This window comes from Protopterus annectens, chromosome 11.part0 (genome assembly GCF_019279795.1).
Source record: "Protopterus annectens isolate FY-2018-M chromosome 11.part0, PAN1.0, whole genome shotgun sequence".
Taxonomy (NCBI): Eukaryota; Metazoa; Chordata; order Ceratodontiformes; family Protopteridae; genus Protopterus; species Protopterus annectens.
The window spans coordinates 1,177,560,488-1,177,580,529 of NC_056745.1; the positions used below are offsets into that span (position 1 = coordinate 1,177,560,488).

The 20,042-nt window shown below is 44.9% G+C and overlaps 1 protein-coding gene across 1 annotated transcript in view; it reads left to right on the top strand.

Annotated features, from left to right (window-relative positions):
* PUS7 (pseudouridine synthase 7) overlaps positions 1-20,042 on the top strand; it is a 924,586-nt gene that overhangs the window by 359,260 nt on the left and 545,284 nt on the right. Inside the window, exon 12 of the mRNA XM_044088529.1 lies at positions 5,084-5,098. Coding sequence (XP_043944464.1) covers positions 5,084-5,098 — 15 coding nt within the window. The remainder of the gene's footprint in view (positions 1-5,083; positions 5,099-20,042) is intronic.

The window sequence follows — 20,042 nt, forward strand, 5'->3', positions numbered from 1 at the left end:
AGAGAGCCAGCTCCTCAGGAACCCCTGTGGGGAGTTCATCCTCTTCGGAGGCCGCTGGTGATTTGGCAGAAGAGCCCCTCGGAAGAGGAAGTGTAAGAGGAAACACATTGACTCACCTGAGTCCATCACGCCTGACACAGATTTAGATGATTCTGAGGGTTCCCCCCGTTCCCCTTCTGAAGATGTCTCATTTGCAGACATTCTAGAGATCCTGAAGCAGAGGGGAAATTGGCCAGCCCTCAACCCTTCGGAGGATGAATCTGTGCATCTTGAGGCGTTTGGCTCTCGCCCTTCCACCTCCTGGGTGTCCCCCTTTGACCCCCTCATGCAGGTGGTTGCTAAGAAGGCATGGACGGCCCCTGATTCAGTGGACCCCACTCCCAGGAGACCCTCCAAGTTCATAACGGCACCAGCAGACAAACAGTTCTTAACAAAAGGAGTTTCTGTGGATGCTATGGTGGTAGCTGCTGCCACTAAGAAGGAGCTAGCTGATCCTTCAGTACCTGTCCATCCACCTAACAAGGAATCTAGGTCCATGGACAGGTACGGGAAGCGGATGTTCTCGTCAGCGACATTTACCATGCGTTCGCTGAACTACCTATGCCATTTTACTCGTCTTCAAAGGGACTTGATCAAGGAAGCGAGTGAAATGTTAAAGGACCCTACAGCTGCGGGTTTTCAAGATAAGATGAACATGCAGCTGGCTACCCTTAACTCCATAACCAACTCCTCCATGCGCCTTCTTTCTTACGTGGCTGATGGAGCGAGTAGAGCCGCAGGGACAGGTGTGGCCTTACGTAGGCATGCCTGGATGCGGCTATGCAATTTTGCGGACCCCTTCAAGACGTCTTTCACTAACTCCCCGTTTGATGGATCATCTCTCTTTGGTCCTCAAGTGAAAGAAACCTTGACTAGGTGCGAAACTGATGGCAAGACCCTTTCTGCCGTCGGAGTCCGTTTTTCTACTCCTTCTAGGCCTTACCCCAAAGGCCAGAAAGGTGGAAAGATGTGGTTCCGTAAACAATCTCAAGGGACTTCGCCTGACGCACAGAGTCGTTTCCCCGCCAGAGGCAGAGATGGGAATAACAATGGTAGACGTCGCCCTAGGGGCAGGGGGGGTCCGCAGAACCAGGGCAATCGGGAAGCCTTCTCTGACAAGCCCTTTCAGCATCCCTGAGGTGTTGCCCGACTGCCCACCTTCGGAGGCAGTCGGGGGAAGATTGTCACTGTACCCAGAAGCCTGGCTATCCCTGACTCAAGACAAATGGGTACAGTCCATCATTTCCGAAGGCTATTCTATCCCCTTTCTTCGCATTCCAAACCAATCAAAATCCCTTCCAGATGTTCCACCCGCTCAAAGGGATCTAGCGGTTTTGGAGATTTCAAAACTGCTTGCAAAAAGAGCAATTCAGCCAGTTCCAGCAGACCAGCAAGGATCCGGAATCTACTCAAGGTTCTTTTTAGTTCCAAAGAAAACAGGGACTGGAGACCAATTTTGGATCTCAGTATCTTGAACAGATCAGTCAAGAAAACAAGATTTCGGATGGTCACGCTGCAATCCATCCTTCCCCTTTTGGGCAAAGGAAACTGGATGTGCTCTATAGACCTTCAGGATGCGTACTATCACATAAAATGAACAGACGCTCCAGAAGATTCCTCCGCTTCAGGCTGGGAACCAGTCATTTTCAGTTCAGGGCCCTGCCCTTTGGTCTCACCACTGCCCCCGGTGTTTACCAAATGCATGGCAGTGGTAGCTTCTCACCTGAGACGACAAGGATTCCAGGTGTTTCCATATTTGGACGACTGGCTCCTCACAGCTCCCACCAAGCATCTCCTTCTGATGGCCAGGGATTACACTTTTCGCATTTGTCAAAAGTTAGGCATTTCAATAAATTGCGAAAAGTCTGTTTTGTCGCCTTGTCGCTATTACTTTCATAGGCGCAAATCTAGACACAGTAGACATGTCTGCGTGACTAACACATCAGAGAATAACAGACATTCACAAACTGGTCTCACTCCTTTTCAACAACAACAGAATCAAAGCCAGGTTAGTTCTGAAAGTGTTGGGAATTATGGCGGACCATACCTCTGCTTCCATTAGCCAGATTCCACATGCGGATCCTTCAATGGATGCTCTTTACTCAATGGTCATACCAGCAACTTCCAATGTCTCACACCATTATGATCACGCAAGCGTGCAAAAATCATCTCATGTGGTGGATGTCTTCCCTCAGCTCTTGTTGGGAAGACCCTTTGTTCCACCCTCCGGTTGCTACTCTGACAACGGGTGCCTCCCCGATCGGGTTGGGGGGGCATTATCAGGGCAGGACGGTCCAGGGCACATGGCAACCAAAGGAATGCCACTTGCACATAAATGTTCTGGAGATGAGAGCAGTGCTTTTAGCGTTGCAAGCCCTTCAAGACTCTCTTCCCTTGGGAACGATTGCAATCCAGACAGACAATATGTCTGTAGTGTGGTACATCAACAAACAAGGCGGAACCAGGTCATACCCCTGTGTCGAGAAGCACTCAGATTGTGGCAATGGGCGATTTCTTCTCAGCGGTTTCTGATAGCAACGCACATCCCCGGGAAGTCCAATCAAATTGCGGACAAGTTGAGCAGAGCTATCCTCATGCCTCACAAGTGGTCTCTGAAAGACTCTGTTGTGAGAGAAATTTTCTCAAGTGGGGTCAGCCTTGCTGCGATCTTTTTGCTACTCCCCAAAACAGCAAGTGCAGAGAATATTTCACTCTATTCCCTTTACCAGGCCAACCCAGCAGAGACGCTCTAGTCCAAGTTTGGCCCGGGACTTCTGTATGCATTTCCTCCCTTCCCACTAATCTCTCAAGTGATACAGAAAGCTATCGCTCAGAAGGCCTCATTGATCCTCATTGCTCCTTACTGGCCTCGACAGGTGTGGTTCCCCTTTCTACATCGATTTCTTTTGGAGCGACCATGGAATCTGGACCTAGTTCCAGATCTTTTGATCCATCAGTCGGGTCAGTTTCATCGCTCCCTCCCTCTCTGAACCTCACTGCTTGGTTCCTCCAGTTCCAACCTTAGCCAGGCTTCCTCAATTATCTCACTCCGTTCGAGATATTTTGATAGCTTCCCATAAATCTTCCACTCGGAAGATTTATTTGAGTAAGTGGAAACGCTTCACATATTGGGCTCAAGGAAAGGACATAGATCCTTTCACTGCTTCCATCCAATTAGTCCTTGAATTTCTAGCTGAACTCTTCCATGCAGGTTCATCTCCCTCTACTCTTAAAGTTCAATTGGCAGCTATTTCTAACTTTCATGTTGGTATTTCTCAATCTGCCTTAATGTCCCACAAGCTTTGCAAAGCCTTTTTGAAAGGAGTTTTTCTTCTCAGACCTCCTATAAGAAGTCCTCCTTCTCCTTGGGACCTAAATTTAGTACTTGCTTCTTTGATTCTTCCCCCTTTCGAACCTGCAGTCTCCTGTTCTTTAAAATTGCTATCATGGAAGACTCTTTTTCTGGTAGCTATTACTTCAGCTAGAAGAGTTTCAGAGCTTCAAGCACTCAGCTGTCGACCTCCTTATCTATTGTTTCATAAGGACAGAGTATCCTTACGAACTAACCCGTCCTTTTTGCCTAAGGTGGTCTCGACGTCAAATCTAAATCAAAGCATTGACCTCCTGTCTTTTTTCCAGAATATTCCAATAGGTCTGAACAAAATTACACTGCCTGGATGTTCATCGTCAATTGAGGTACTACTTGGATAGAACAAAACAATTCAGAAAATCTGATCAGCTGTTTGTCTCCTATGCGGAAAGCAGAAAGGGACTTTCAGTTTCAAAGGTATCATTATCCAGATGGCTAATATCTTTGATTTCCCTTGTATATGAAATTAGACACCAAAAACTGCCTAATAAACCTAAGGCCCATTCCACCAGAGCTTTGGCTACTTCTTTAGCCTTCCAAGACAGACTGCCTATTGACACCATTTGTGCAGCGGCTACTTGGGCTACTCCTCACACTTTCATTTCTCATTATAAGTTGGACTTAGCTTCTAGGCATAGAGCTAACTTTGGTTCCACTGTTCTCAGGAGTCTGTTCCGTTAGGCCACCCGGGACAAGTTGCTAGGGACGCGGTCCCATCCAGCAAGAATGAAGGCGAGATAGACAACTTAACATATAGAAGTTATGTTCTTACCATAACGTTCCATGTTAGTTGTCTTCTTCTCGCTTCTTCTTGCGCCGGACCCTCCTTCCCCCTGGCCTGGACAGACCTAGAGGAGTTGTGATTGTGACCTCTCTTTCTACCACCTCTTTCTTAGGCATATGCTGTTGTGCGTATTTCCTGGTTCAGGATGTAGGTCACCCTTCTTTCTTCCTGTTGTTAGAGGTGGACTCTGTTTAGAGTTATTCTGTTACTATTATAAGCTGGGGTTAGCTTACAAACGAGATCTGAGGTAACTCTCGCCTAGCATTGTGGGATATAAGGGGAGCCTCGAGCCGGTGGAACCAACTCTCGAGCTTTTAGAGTGGCCGAGTCGGAGCCGAGGTCGGCTCCGAACCCATCCAGCAAGAAGAAGGCGAGAAGAAGACAACTAACATGGAACGTTATGGTAAGAACATAACTTCTATTTAATCCTAATGCTGCTAAACACTGTTAATTCCAATCCTATACTTTCTGACAAGGATGGGAAAACGATTTGATACCTATGTGGGAAACATTGTATGCTTCCGCTACTTTGATGTTCAGAATTCTGAATTATCAGGCTGATGTGTTAAAGTTTATTCTGACTAATTGTGAAATTATGAGAAATATTTTTTCTGCAGTTCCCTCTTGTGAGGAAAATTGGTTTTAAATGGTTTATTTTCTTCCATCTTACTGGTCACAACTCCTTGTTTAGTATGTGCATGACTCTTTTTTTGATACTACTTCCAGGGTTATGGCCAACTGGTTTGCCTGGCTGCATTCTCAGAACTCCCATGTGGTAAGTGAAAGACCAGCACTGGTAAAGTTTTTAGTAGAGTCTAGAAGAAAAGCTGCTGTAAAAAAAAAAAAGTGGTAACTAGTAGGGCATATAAAATAATGCATGATAACTATAGGAATCAATCGGGGAGGTTAGAAACAGATTGGGAAGAGAGACTGGATAGGCATTTCGTAATGAAACAATGAGAGGCTATATGTATGGCTCCCAAATATGCAACAAAGTCTGGAAGATTTAATATGTTTGCTTTGAAGTGTTTGCATATGTACTTTTATACCCTAAGCAGACTCCACAAAGAATATTTCCTCGGGTGGATTGCAAATGTTGGAGGTTGAATGGGGAAGAAAGAGGTAATTGTGAACATATTTGTTGGGAATGTAATGAGTTGGCATACTAATAAAAAAATTCCCGACAGACTACTCTCTCAGAAATACTGGATGAGCAAATTGGTGTAGCTAAGGAAATGATTTTTTGAGCTATGATACAGAATTGGAATTGCCTAGACATTGTAAGGCCTTGCTGTGTTTAATTCTAATGGCTGCCAAAAAAGGAATTACTAGAAAATGGAAATCAAAGTCGTCTAAACCATCTGTACTAGAATCAGTGAATATAGTAGCGGAGATAAAAGAACTGGAAGTGGGAATCTTTAGAACTAAAGAGTAGGAGCAAATTACATAGAAAAAATGGGAGTTTTGGGGACAATACATACAGAACAATGTTTTGGAGGAGGAATGAGGTTTAACAGAAGGCAGGAATTGAATGAACTACGTAATGTTCGAATGACTGTAACCTTTATGCTAGGGTATATGTGATAAATAATGTTTGCAACTGAAAATATGTCAGTATGGTTTGTTTTCATTTATATAAATGTATGATTGTCGATGTCATGATTAATAATTCAATAAAATGTTTCTTGTTTATATAAAAAAATTAGGACTTTTCTGCAGCAGTTCTTTTGATTAACTTAATCATTTGTGTTAAGTATATTTGCCATAACAGTAAATATTTGACTAATTTGATCATCACTGTATGACAGGCTTCTTTCATCCAACCTCCTGGTCTTGCACATCTTATGGGTCTGGTGGCCTTGTGTACAAGTACCTCTTTATCACAACTGGCTCATGGCCCATTTTCAGTGAATACCCAGGAAGAAAAGCTGTAGTACATACAATGCTACATGACAGCTCAGAGCCTTATGCAGGGTCATTACATACCCTTTTCCAAGTAGAGTATGCCATGAAGACCTGTTCTTAAAAAATATCATCAAGTTTGTGTTTCAAAAAGATAAATGAAGATTTTAGCAGTTAGGGGTAAGCTATTTAGTTCCGTAGTTACCATACATTGAAAACAACTTTTTTAATACTTCCATGAAATAAACCGTAAAATAACAAAACAGTCAGTTAGCAAACAAAAACTGAAGTTTAATGAAGGTCCACATTAAAATCCAAACTAAAAACTACACATGGTTCAGCACTTTCATCAATAAGACATCTTCAGAACCATGAGTAAAACTGAAAAGACAAGCTTTAAAATGGTGGATAATCCCCCTCCCCCATACCAGAACCAATCACTTTGACAAAATAAACATCAATCAGGTAAAAAATGCAAATAAAATGTGAAAAATCAATTGTACGGCTTTCCAAGCCTGAATGCCAAAATACTACTTTCATCCAATAGTTAAACTCTCACTGGAAGAGCCAACCAATGGGGTGATGTTGGATTGGCACCAGTCAGATGAACAAATGCTAATCAGGAGTAACAAAAGGCAATCACAAGTCCCTACCAATCAGAATGTAGAATTGCAGCTTATATCCAATGGTTAGCATCTCCCAAACAAAACCAACCAGGGTCCAAACAACTGGGTTTACATTACTGACTTGATGCTTTAGATATTCACATCATCATTTGTAAAATCTGGTTTAATTACACTGTGATGAGAACTTGAAACCTCTTTTTAGTGATGCACCATTTACTTTTTAGAATCTACCAAATTTGAAGAATATTCTTGAAAGACCTCTTGGGGGGGGGGGGCTTGTGTAATGCCTCACTTATGACTTACAAGTGTGTCCGCTATCGTCAATGCCCCTATATAGAGACTGATTTCAATACTGCTATTTTCAGTGAAGTTTCTAGGTGGATGGTCAAGGGAAGGTATAACTGTGTGACCAACAGGGTTGTGTACATGGCTAGGTGCTGTACATGTCAAGTGTTTTATATTGGGAAAACTGATCATTTCACGAAAAGAATTTACCAGCATGTACACAGCATTTTGAAAAAGGATGACAGGAGTGTGTTGGCTAAACATGCTGCTCAATGCCACAATTTCTCTATGTTCAAGTTTTGTATCCTAGAGAAAATTGGTCTACCAGCTTTTTCTGAGTACTGGAAAATTAATTACATCATGAACTGCTTTGGCAACTGAGACTGGATGCTATGAACTTTAGGATTAAATTATGCTATTTCCATTACCAGTGATTTGAAATTGAGCATCAAAAGCTTTAAACAACTTAGTTTATGTTTTGGCTGTTGACATTAACTTGTTTGGACTCTGGTTGGTTCTGTTTGGGAGACGCTAACCATTTGATATAAGTAGCAATTCTACATTGATTGATAGGGACTTGTGATTGGTTCTTTGTTACTCCTGATTAGCATTTTTTTTATTTGGTGCCAATTTAACATGGCCCCATTGGTTGGTTCTTCCAGTGAGAGTTTAAGTATTGAATGAAAGTAGTATTTTGTCATTCAGACTTGGAAAGACTTACGATTGGTTCTTTTTTTTTTTTTTTTTTTTTATTTGTATTTTTTATCCAGAGTTCATGCTACACATGAATATACACAGTGTGAAATTTGTCTGTTTCACCCTAAGACACCCCACAGTCTGTTATCCCACTGTATTTATTCAAAAAAACATCATCTGAAGCTTTTGGCTCAGGGCACCATTGCTGAATCCTTATGCCCCAGAGTTCAGCTGCCAGTTAAGGAAAAAGCCAAAAATGCACATAATGATTCTGCTGCTGTCCAGTCTCCACTGGACGTCTGCATTGGGTTGGATGAAGAACCCCAGGACCATCTGGTGCCAGTGTCTGTTCCCTGTGCAGTGACCCAGTTTGAGACTGACACAGAGCTGTCTACCCCCACGTTTGCCAAGGTTGTGCATACCCTGATGGAGAAGTACAGGGAAGAACCACAGCTGATTATATCTGAGGGGCCCAGGGGGGATTCCTCAAATATTAGGGAGGAGTTGGATGGAACCTTCATCAAATCTAGGTAGGGGTCTGAACCTCCTAGATTTGTTAAAGCAGATGTTCCTTTAAAAAAGAAAGAAACAAAAAAAAATGTGGCTTGTGTGTCTAAGGATTCTCACAAAGAGTGGCAGGACTTTACTCAGGTGCTGTTCAATGCTGTTATGGTCCTGAAGCCCCACAAGGGTTGTCTGTCCCGGATGTCCTTCAAGGATGCATCTGCAGTCATCACATATGGGTTGTCCTGCCTCAGGCAGCCCTTCGGTCGGCCAGATTCCAAAGTCTGGGTCCGGCGTCGGCTGATGTCGCCCTTTCCCCGACGTCAGAGCGCCTGGGGTATAAAAGTCAGCCGACGCCATCTTCCTCAGTCTTTCTTGCCGCGTGGTGCCCGAAGCAGAAGCAGTTCGCAAGTGCCGGTCGGCTAGCTCCTGTAATTCAGCTACCAAAGACTTCAAAAAGCTAAGTACCCCGTTGGGGACTCTTTCTTGCCTCAGCCGATGTCAGATAAAGTTAATAATTGTTTAACTTGTGGGAAACAAATACCTCATAAGGATTTCCACTCTTACTGCCTCCCCTGCCTAGGCCCAGACCACGACGTCTCGGCCTGTTCAGCCTGTGCTTCCTTCTACTGACGCACCCTTAGACTTCGGGCGGAGTTTGCAGAGGAATTTTTTGGGCCTAGTTTTTCGTACAGTATGCCGTCGGAGACTCCGACTTCACATTTGATTAAGAAACGGAAGGACAAGGACCGACACACGCGGGCCGCGGTTTCGGCTGAAACCACGGCCAGGCCTACCGCGAGTGTCTCGGTCTCGGCTGAAACCGAGTCCTTGGTGCTTCCTACCACCGAAACCGCTCAGCCAACTACCTCGGTCCCGGAGGCCCCGGCTGAATCGGTTACTGAATTTCCTACAGAAACTGGTGTCCTGGAACCTTCCGACACCATACCTTTAGACAAAACTACACCAGCACGTGGTGCAGCCAGGCCTCCTGCATCCATGTCCATTAAGGCATTCTCTAGGGCTAAAGCTGCTAAACTATCCAAAGCTTTGCCTCCCAAGGTGATCCCTCAGGGACCCACTACAGGTTCACAGATTCTAAGCTTAGCAGAGGACCTTATCTCCTTAATTAGGGGCTCTCAACCTCATCCGGACAGGGGCTCTCAACCTCCTCCAGACAAAAGGCCCAGGGTTGAGCCCTCTGATCCCCACTCCTCAGATGGTTCTACTCTCTCGGACCACCAGGAGGAGGCTTTTTCGGCCTACGAGGATTCTGATGCAGAGGAATCTATTCCTTCGGCCTCCCCTCCTGAAGAGTTTTCCTTTGGGGAGGCACTCCACACTGTGAGGGAGCATTTCCAGTGGCAGGGCCAGGAATTCTCTGATCCCAGGAAGAGATTAAGGACCTTCTTGCATTTGCCTCAGCATAGACCTTTGGCTATTCCTCCTGTTTTAAATGTCATTGATGATGTGTACTCTGAGTCTAGCACAACCCCTGATACTTTTCCTCCAGCTCCTGTCAAACCCGATAGGTACTACAGGGTCCCGGACTCGCATCTTCACCTTTACAAGGCCCACTCTGCTGATCCAGAAACTATTTACCAGGGCCCTAAAGGGGTTACAGCTGCCACTACTAAAAATCCTCTCCCCTCTGAAAGGGAGTCTAGAGCTTTAGAGAGATGGGGTAAAAAAGTGTATACTTCTGCTACTCTTTCTATGAGGGCATTAAATTGTCAATTTCATATGATACAGTACCAAGAGTATTTGTTAGATGAATTGCATAAAAAACTGTCTTCACCTGAACCCCTAGATCGCAAATCACTTCAGGATCTGGTACATAACTCCCAACAGGTTAGCAACCATTTCTTGCAGTGTGGTTATGATGCATTGGAAGCTTCATGTAGGTCAGCTATGACTGGCGCAGTCATACGTAGGCATGCTTGGCTGAAGGAACAATCTCTGCCAGACCATGTCAAAGCAAAGCTTCTGGATGCTCCACTGGAAAAGCAAAAGTTATTTGGCTCCACGGCTCAGGAGGTCCTAAAGAAAGTTGAAGAAAAGGCAAAATCTGTACAAACTGTCAAAGATTTTCTCCAAGTCCAACCGCCAAGATTCAGCAGGAATTGGCCTTCCAAAAATTGGTCCTTTCCAGACACAGAGAGGTTTCAGAGAGGCAAGAACAGGCGTGCCAGAGGTAGAGGGCAAGCTAGAGACTCCTACAGAGGGCGTCAATGGCAGCCTCCCAACCAGAGAGGTAATGCAGGACCTACAACTGCTGCACAAGGACAGGCTCAATGACTTTACTTTGACACCGCCAACCAGGGCTCAATTGGAAGCACCCTTGGGAAAGCTTTCTTTATTCTCAGAAAATTGGCACAGTATTACAAGGGACAAATGGACACTACAAATAATAGACAAAGGATACAGGTTCCATTTTCACACATTACCAAAAAGAAAAGGCATGCCAGACCTGCCGCCAAATCAAAGGGCAGAGGCTTTGAAACGAATCTCCAGCTTAATGCAAATGAAAGCTATAGAAAAGGTTCCTCTCTCAGAACAAGGCCAAGGATTTTATTCCAGACTTTTCCTTGTGCCAAGAAAAGAAAAACAATGGAGGCCTATTCTCGACTTGTCCGCACTGAATACTTATCTCATTGTACCAAAGTTCAGAATGCTGACTCTACAGCAGCTCCTTCCCATGCTGGGCAAGGGGTCTTGGCTGGTAACTCTAGACCTCAAGGAGGCATACCTGCATGTCCCTATCAGACAAAGTTGCAGAAGACACCTCAGATTTCTTGCAGGTTCAGAGCATTATCAATTCTCAGCATTGCCCTTTGGCTTATCTACTGCGCCCAGAGTATTCACGAAATGCCTGGCATCAGTAATTGCACACTGCAGACTTTAGGGGATTCAAATATACCCATATCTGGATGACTGCCTTATACAAGCGGACAGCCAACAAACTTTGGTAAAACATTTGAATTACGCCATTCACCTACTTCAGGCCCTGGGATATACAGTCAACATTCACAAATCAAGACTTGTTCCATCCCAAAGAATAACCTTTCTGGGTGCGAATCTAGATACAACCACCCAAATGGCTTTCCTCACAGAAGAAAAACAGTCAACTACCAGATTACTTCAAAAGTCTGACAAGAAAAACTCAGCTGACTGCAAGGAAAATCCTGCAGGCCCTGGGTTACATGGCTTCTTGCATCCTTCTGATTCCACAAGCAAGGCTGCATATGAGGAAACTACAATGGTACCTAAGGAGTTTATGGTCTCAGCACAGTCACAGCTTGGAAACGTTGATACCACTCATCCCATGCCTTCAAAGGGAATTTTTGTGCTGGGCTCAAGCAAGCCAGTCAAACAGGGGTCTGCCCTTCAGCAAACCATTAGCCAGCCAAACCATTACAACGGACGCTTCAGACCACGGATGGGGAGCGCACATGGAGGGCAGATGCATTCAAGGTCTATGGTCACAAAAAGAGCTACGCATGCACATAAACCACAAGGAACTTCTGGCAGTGATACATGCAGTCGAAGCCTTCAAACCTTTTCTGCATCAAGGCCACCTACTAATAAGGACAGACAACACCACAGTTATGTGGTACATAAGCAAGGAGGCACCCATTCATATCCTCTTTGCAGACTGGCAATGAATCTATGGGAACTTTCCTTGAAACTCAACATAGAGCTGCAATCTCAATTTGTGCCAGGGAAAGACAATATACTGGCGGACAGCTTAAGCAGAAATATCATGGATGCACACGAATGGATGCTGCACCCAGACATCTTTCTACAGATAACACAATCATGGGGCAGGCCGGACATAGCTCTTTTTGCCTCCCCCCACAATCATCAGCTGAAGAAATTCTGCTCAAGGACATACCACCCACAAGCATGGAAAGTGGACGCTCTCTTTCAGCTGGAGAACTCTAACAGTGTATGCATTTCCACCTCTCCCATTAATGACCAAGGTCTTACTGAAGATCAGGACAGAGCAGCCAAAAGTGATTCTGATAGCTCCGGACTGGCCAAGACAGCACTGGTACCCACTGTTAAAGAGCATGTCACACACAAAACCATGGCCTCTTCCTCAATGGCCACTGCTCCTGACACAGCACAATTACAAAACTCTGCATTCCAACCTGAAAACCTTGCAACTAACAGCCTGGAAAATACCTTGATTCCTCATCAGGATAGGCTATCCCAGAGAGTGAAGGATATTATCATGGAAGCTCGCCGGCCTTCCACAAGAAAGGCATATTCAGCAAAATGGAAAAGATTTCTCATTTGGAACACCACAAAGGGCCTAGATGTGACAGTAATGAACATGGCACGTATCCTGGAATACTTGGCAGAAATGTTCCACAGTGGTCTGTCGTACTCTTCCATTAAAATTCATGCTTCAGCAATTTCAGCAGAGTACAATACTGATCCACCTGTCTTCTCACATCCTCTCCTAAGGCAGTTTCTAAGAGGGATCAAAAACATTAAGCCTCCAAGGACACCACCACTGCCTACTTGGGACCTTAACTTCGTGTTGGAAAAACTAACACTGCCTCCCTTTGAACCAGCAGCATCTGCAGAGCTACAGTTCTTGTCTTGGAAGACTGCCTTCCTTCCGGCCATAACCTCAGCAAGAAGAGTATCTGAGTTACAGGCCCTCATGGCAGTACAGCCATTTACTATTTTTCATCAGGACAGAGTCTCATTGAGAACCAATCCTACATTTATGCCAAAGGTGGTATCCAGGGTCTCATTAAACCAAGCTATTCATTTGCCTACCTTCTTTCCAAATCCACAAAACAAAGGGGAGAAACTTCTGCACACCCTGGACATACACAGACAGTTGCGCTACTACTTGGACAGAACTAAAAGTTACAGAAAAACTGACCAGCTGTTGGTAGCATATGCTGCTAGTGCACAAGGAAGAGCAATTTCCAAACAGACAATCTCAAAATGGATAGGGAATTGCATTCGTTTTTGTTACTCCTTTCATGGAAAAACTGTGCCAGCTAACATTAGACCTCATTCCACGAGAGCCACAGCCACCTCCACAGCCTTCTTAAGAGGGGTGGCTACCAAGGACATTTTAGAAGCTGCTACATGGAGCTCCGTGCATACATTTTCCAAGCATTACAATTTATCTTTATATTCCAGATCTAGAGCAGGCTTTGCTACGGCAGTCCTGCAGGGCATTTTAGCTACACCATCCTATACATAGATCCTCCACTCCCAGATTGGCTATGGTATTCTACCCATATGTGATGACTGCAGATGCATCCTTGAAGGACATAGTACAGTTTTGTACCTACCATAAATGTAGATGTCCGATAGGTATGCATCTGCAGTCAGGTTTTCCCTCCTTCCTTCCCCTCTGTGGTATTTCTTGGGTAATACTCCCTCTTATAGCTAGCTGGGGTTATCTATTATGGTGTATTTGTTTTTTATTACTGTGCATGTTTGGAATATTTTGCATTTCTCCAAATTTAGCCTTCCTTAGAGGGCACCTGGCATCTGGGGCAAGAAAAACTGAGGAAGATGGCGTCAGCTGACTCTTTTATACCCCAGGCGCTCTGACGTCGGGTAAAGGGTGACATCAGCCGACGCCAGACCCAGACTTTGGAATCCGGCCGACCGAAGGGATGCCTGAGGCAGGACAAACCCATATGTGATGACTGCAGATGCATACCTATCGGACATCTGCATTTATGGTAGGTACAAAACTGTACTTTTCTCTGCTCACTGGTTTTCCACTCCTTCTAAAAGGCATATGGATTCTGATTCTTCTGATGAAGATTTAGATTTTGGTGGAAAGTCTTTGGCATACTCCTCCCAGATCCGCTTGCCTTACCTTTGGGTATGATGAAGAAGATCCTCTGTCCCCTGATTGTCCTTTTTAAAAATGATCTTTTGGGGATTCGGTGATCTGCACAATGGGATACTTTAAATGGGACTGTCCCCAGGGTTCTGATGTTTGAGATATTGTCAAATCTGGCAAATGGACTTGTTTAGACCTTCTGTGGTTCCTTCTGTTTTAGCTGCCATTTTGGATACATTTTCTGCAGCTTCTCAAGCTGCTGACTCTCAACCTCCAAAGTAATAAAAGTAAGAAAGTAAGAAGCCAGACAGATTTTAGGAAGTCTATGAGGATCACAGATTTTTGAACAGAAGTCATTTGTCAGGTCCTGCAGGGTGTTTCCATGTCCACAGATAAGCCTTTCAAGCTGCTGTCCATTTCCAGACTTTTACCTTCTGACAAGGACAATAGCACTGTGGAGAGGTATGGTGAAAAAGGTCTATACTTCTGCTACTTTGGCCTTCATGGCTGTTAATTATCAGACTTACATGACTAGATATGTCCTGGCTTTTCTCTCCCAACTTGGGGGGGGGGGGTTGAATGATATGCCTGATTTAGACAGTAAGACTGCTGCCCCCCCCTCTATTGAATTGTACCTCTCAGGTGGCACACCATTCCATTAAATGCAGTTATGATGCTGGTGATGCCTCTTCTAGGGCTGCTGCAGCTGGATCTGTCATGAGGATATACTCTTGATTCAAGCCTTATCTGAAAACATTAAGGCCAAGCTTTTAGATTCTCTCTCAGACAGAGTCTGTTTGGTACTGCCCCTGCTGCAGGATTGTTTAATACCCTTCAGCATAAATGTAAGTTTCTGCAAGACCTGAAACAAGTCTTTGTTTCTCCTGTTCCTAAGTTCCAGAGGAATTATCTATATAAACCTTTTGTCCGTAGGCAGCTAGACAGTCTGCTAGGAGCAAGAGGGTTCCTAAGCAGATTTTCTAGGACAAACACTCTCACAGTTCTAGGGGCCAAAAACCTTTTCCTGACAAATCTGTCTCTGACATCCAGCCATCCCTCCTCCTCAGACAACTTCCTCTGTCCCTGTAGCTGGCTTTTTTTTTTCCTGTTTGGCAGCAGATAACCACAAATGTCTGGGTACTCTCCATTGTCCAAAAAGGTGAGATTATGGCTTGAAAGTCCTTTACTCCATTCTCTGTCCTTCCCTTAGCCTCCTCCTTGCCAGCTCCCTCAATTTCCTTTGGTTCTTCAGGATGTGGTGGATCAGGGAACCATCCAACCTGTACCCTTGTCTTAGTAGGGAACAGGTTTTTATTTCAGAATGTTTCTGATTCCCAGGAAGGAAGGGTTGTGGAGGCCCATTCTAGACCTGTCTTTTCTAAACACCTTTCTTAAGATCCCATCTTTTAGGATGTTGTCTCTTCACACAGTTTTCCCTCTGTTGCTTCCTCAAACCTTTCTGGTATCTTTGGATGTGAAGGATATTTACCTCAATATTCCTATTTATCCTCCCTTCAGGAAATTTTTACATCTCTCTGTTTGTTCCTGTCATAATTAGTTCTCTGTTTTGCCTCTTGTTCTTTCTACAGCTCTAAAGGTCTTTACCAAATGTCTCTCCCCTGTGGCAGGTTTGGGCAGACTTCAGGGCATTTATATATTCCCTTATTTGGATGAACTGTTAATTAAAACCTCCATTCAACACCTCCTGATTCTGCACCATGTGGGGGGTTCACCCTCACTCCCAAAAAGTCTGTTGACTCCCTCTCAGGATCAGGTGTTTTTGGGTTGCAGGATTAAGACCTTTCCAACGTTGGCTTGACTCTTGCCTCCAAAGGTCTTCTGTTTGACTGCTTATTTTGCCTTCTCTTAGTCTTTCAGTCCCTCCTGCAAGGGAATTTCTGAGAGTTGTGGGGTACATGATGTCCTCCATTCCCATGGTTCCTTTTGTCAAACTCCACATGAGGAAATTTCAGTAGTATTGCAAGACTGGCTGTAGCACTGCCACCCTGTGGAGTATCCAGTTCCTTTCTTTCTTTGTCTCAAGCTCAAGCTCTGCTTGGTGGATTCACTGGATTTCCTTGAATTCAGGTCTGCCTTTTCAGGATGTTCATCGTGTTTCACTGTTGCAGTCATCAATGTAGGGTTCTTCCTGCCGGCAGGCAGCCCCCGGTCTGCCAGAATCCCAAAGTCTGGGTCCGGCGTCGGCTGTGTACTCGCCCTCCCTGACGTCAGAGCGCCAGGGGTACAAAGCTCCCAGCCAACGCCATGTTCTCCAGTCTTTCTTGCCGCGCGGTGGAAGCAGTTCGCAAGTGCCGGTCGGCTGACTCCTGTTATTTTTGGTGCTTCATACTGAAGACATTCTTCTTTTCAAAGCTAAGTACCCCATTGGGGAAACTTTTTTCTTGCTCCAGACCGATGTCAGAAAAAGTTAATAATTGTATTTCATGTGGGAAGCAAATACCTCATAAGGATTTTCACTCTTACTGTATTCCTTGTCTAGGCCCTGACCACGATGTAGCTAGTTGGTTTTGTGCTAGATTTAATCAACGTACTATTAAACAGAGATACGATTTTGCCTTTCATTACTTTGGGAAGGTGATTTAATCATAACATGTCGTCGGACACGCTTCCGACTACCGGAGTTCATAAAAGGCGCAAGGATAAGGATAGGCCTCCAAGGTCCAAATCAGACAACAGTTTACAATCAGAGCCAGCTGCTGGTTCGGCCGTCGTCAGTGAGGCGCTTTTGCAGCCCCTGTCGTCAGCTATTACAGAACCGCTTGCCGAAACAGACTCCCACGAGGAACCAACTAGGCCTTCGAATACTCCAGGTGCAGGACCTTCGGATAATGCTCCCTCGGATGGGTCCGGAGCCGCTGTGCAGGTACCGGCTTCCGAGGGGGTTTTCAGGCCTACGCAGCTTCAGGTAAAGGCAAAGACTCCTTCTAAAACAAAGACTCAAGCCCAGGCCTTCTCTGATACGGGACCTAAATCTCAAAAGCAAATGCTTAAAATGGCTGAGGACTTGCCAACTATGATTAGGGGTTCACATCCCCCTCCTAACAAAAGGCCAAGACAAGAATTGGATTATGAATCCTCTGATCAGGCATCTGTCTTTTCAGTGTCTGCCTCTGAACAGGATTATACTTTCCCTCCTTGTGAGGATTCTGATGCTGAGGAATCCATTCATTCAGCTTTTCCTCCTGAGGATTATTCTTTTGGGGAAACTTTACATGACATGAGGGAACATTTTCACTGGGAAGGACAGGAGTACTCTGAATCTAAGAGAAGGCTTAGGGGTTTTCCTTCTTCTTCCCCAACACAGACCCCTGGCTATTCCTCCTATTTTGGATATTGTGGATGATGTCTTTTCTGAGTCTAATTTAACTCCTCCTTTCCTCCGGCCCCTGCTAAGCCTGATGGATATTACAGAGTCCCTGACTCCTACCAGTTTCTTTATAAAAATCCTACTGCTGATCCAGAAACCATTTCTCAGGGTCCTAAGGGTGTTAAGGCCGCCACTGCTAAGAACCCTATTCCGTCAGATAAGGATTCTAGAGCTTTGGAGAGATGGGGCAAAAAAAGTGTACACTTCTGCTACTTTATCTATTAGGGCTTTAAATTGTCAATTTCATATGTTGAAATATCAGCAATACCTTTTGTTTGTTAAGAAACAAAAACTAGGTACCATTTCTGCATGTGCAGACAATAAGGGATTACATGATTTGATGCATGCTACTGAGCAGGTGGGAAAACATACCTTACACTGTGGTTTTGATGCTTTGGAGGGCTCTTGCAGGGTGGCTGCCACTGGCACGGTTATTAGAAGGCATGCTTGGTTAGAGGAACAAAATTTGCCCGATCAAGTGAAAGCAAAGTTACTGGATGCTCCTGTTCAACATAATGTTTTGTTTGGGTCTAAGGCTGAAGAGGTTATAAAGAAAATGGAGGATAAGGCAAAATCCATGCAAATGGTTAAGGATTTCTTACAAGTTCAGCCTCCTAGATTTAGCAGAAATTGGCCAGCTAAAAATTGGTCCTTTCCCAGCTCGGACAGGCCTCAGAGGGGTAGATATAGGCGCCCCAGAGGGAGGGCCCAAGCACAGACTTCTTATAAACCTAGACAGTGGAGTGCTTCCACCCCCAGGGGTGGAGAATATAGGTCTCAACCTTACAGGAAACAGGCTCAATGACTCCCCCTGCATGGCTCCAGGAACCTCTCTCCTGGAAGCTCCTCTGGGAGGAAAACTTTCTCTTTTTCACCGAAATTGGACTTGCATAACCCAAGACAAGTGGGTTCTGGATGTAGTTTTAAGAGGTTACAAATTCCACTTTCACACCTTACCAAAACCAAACGGATGGCCAGACCTACCAAAAACTCAATGGGCAGAGGCATTAAAACAGGTGAGGTCCCTCATGGCTATGAGGGCCATAGAACTGGTTCCAAAATCAGAGACGGGACAAGGCTTTTATTCAAGACTCTTTCTAGTTCCCAGAAAGCAAAATACTTGGATACCCATCCTGGATCTGTCAGTCTTAAATACTTTCCTGGAGATACCAAAGTTCAAGATGCTTACTCTGCAGCAGCTCCTGCCAATGTTGAGCAAAAATGCATGGATGGTGACATTGGTTTTAAAGGATGCTTACCTACACATTCCTATCAGGCAGGAGTGCAGAAGATACCTCAGGTTCAAGGCAGGCTCGAAACATTACCAATTCTCTGCGCTGCCCTTTGGCTTGTCTACTGCGCCCAGGGTCTTTACCAAGTGCCTAGCACCAGTAGTAGCTTACTGCAGACTTAAGGGAATTCAAATTTACCCTTATCTGGACGACTGCCTTATTCAAGCAGACATCAAGGACATTTTACTCCAGCACCTGGAATTTGTTCAGAATCTACTCAAGTACCTGGGATTCACTGTGAATATAAAAAAGTCAAATTTGACACCCACTCAACAGATAACTTTCCTGGGTGCTCTTTTAAACACAACAACCCAGATGGCATTCCTGACATCAGAAAAACAACTACAGCTGGCTTCAACTTTCAAAAGCCTGGCGTTAATGTCTCAACTAACTGCAAGGAAATTCCTGCAGGCTTTGGGTTACATGGCTTCCTGCATCCTACTCGTACCATATGCAAGACTGCATATGAGGAAGATACAATGGTACCTAAAAAGCGTATGGTCCCAGCATTGTCACAGTCTGGAAACAGTGATTGCTGTCTTGCCTTGCCTGCAAAAGTAATTCCATTGGTGGGCCATGGCATGTCTTCTAAACAAAGGGAAAGCCTTCAGTCTACCTCAAGCCTACCAAGTGATAACCACGGACGCCTCGGATTATGCATGGGGAGCCCACTTGCAGGGGAAAGGCCTGCAAGGTTTTTGGACAGAGGATCAGAAGCATCTACATATCAATTTAAAAGAGATGTTATCTGTGCAGAATGCCCTCTTGGCTTTCAGGGATCTTTTACAGCCAGGGCAGCTACTGATACGGACAGACAACACCACAGTTATGTGGTACATAAACAAGCAAGGGGGTTCACACTTCTACCCCCTTTGCAGACTAGCCATGACTCTATGGAACACAGCACTAGCTTGCAAAGTGGACCTACAAGCTCAATTCCTGCCAGGGAAACAAAACACTCTGGCAGACAGCCTGAGCAGGAACCTGTCAGACCCACACGAGTGGATGCTAGACACCCAAATATTCAAGATGATTACAGAAGCCTGGGGCTGCCCGGACATAGATCTATTTGCATCTCCCCACAACTACCAGTTACAGGCTTTTTGCACAAGGACATATCACAAGCTAGCATGGAAAGTGGATGCTCTCTCATTCAGTTGGAGGAACCTCTCGGGGTATGCCTTTCCACCACTACCTCTTCTACCAAGGGTGTTATTAAAAATAAAACAGAACAAACCAAAGCTGATCTTACTAGCCCCGAATTGGCCTCGACAATTTTGGTACTCAACACTGATAAATCTATCCCAGGAACCTCCTTGGATTCTA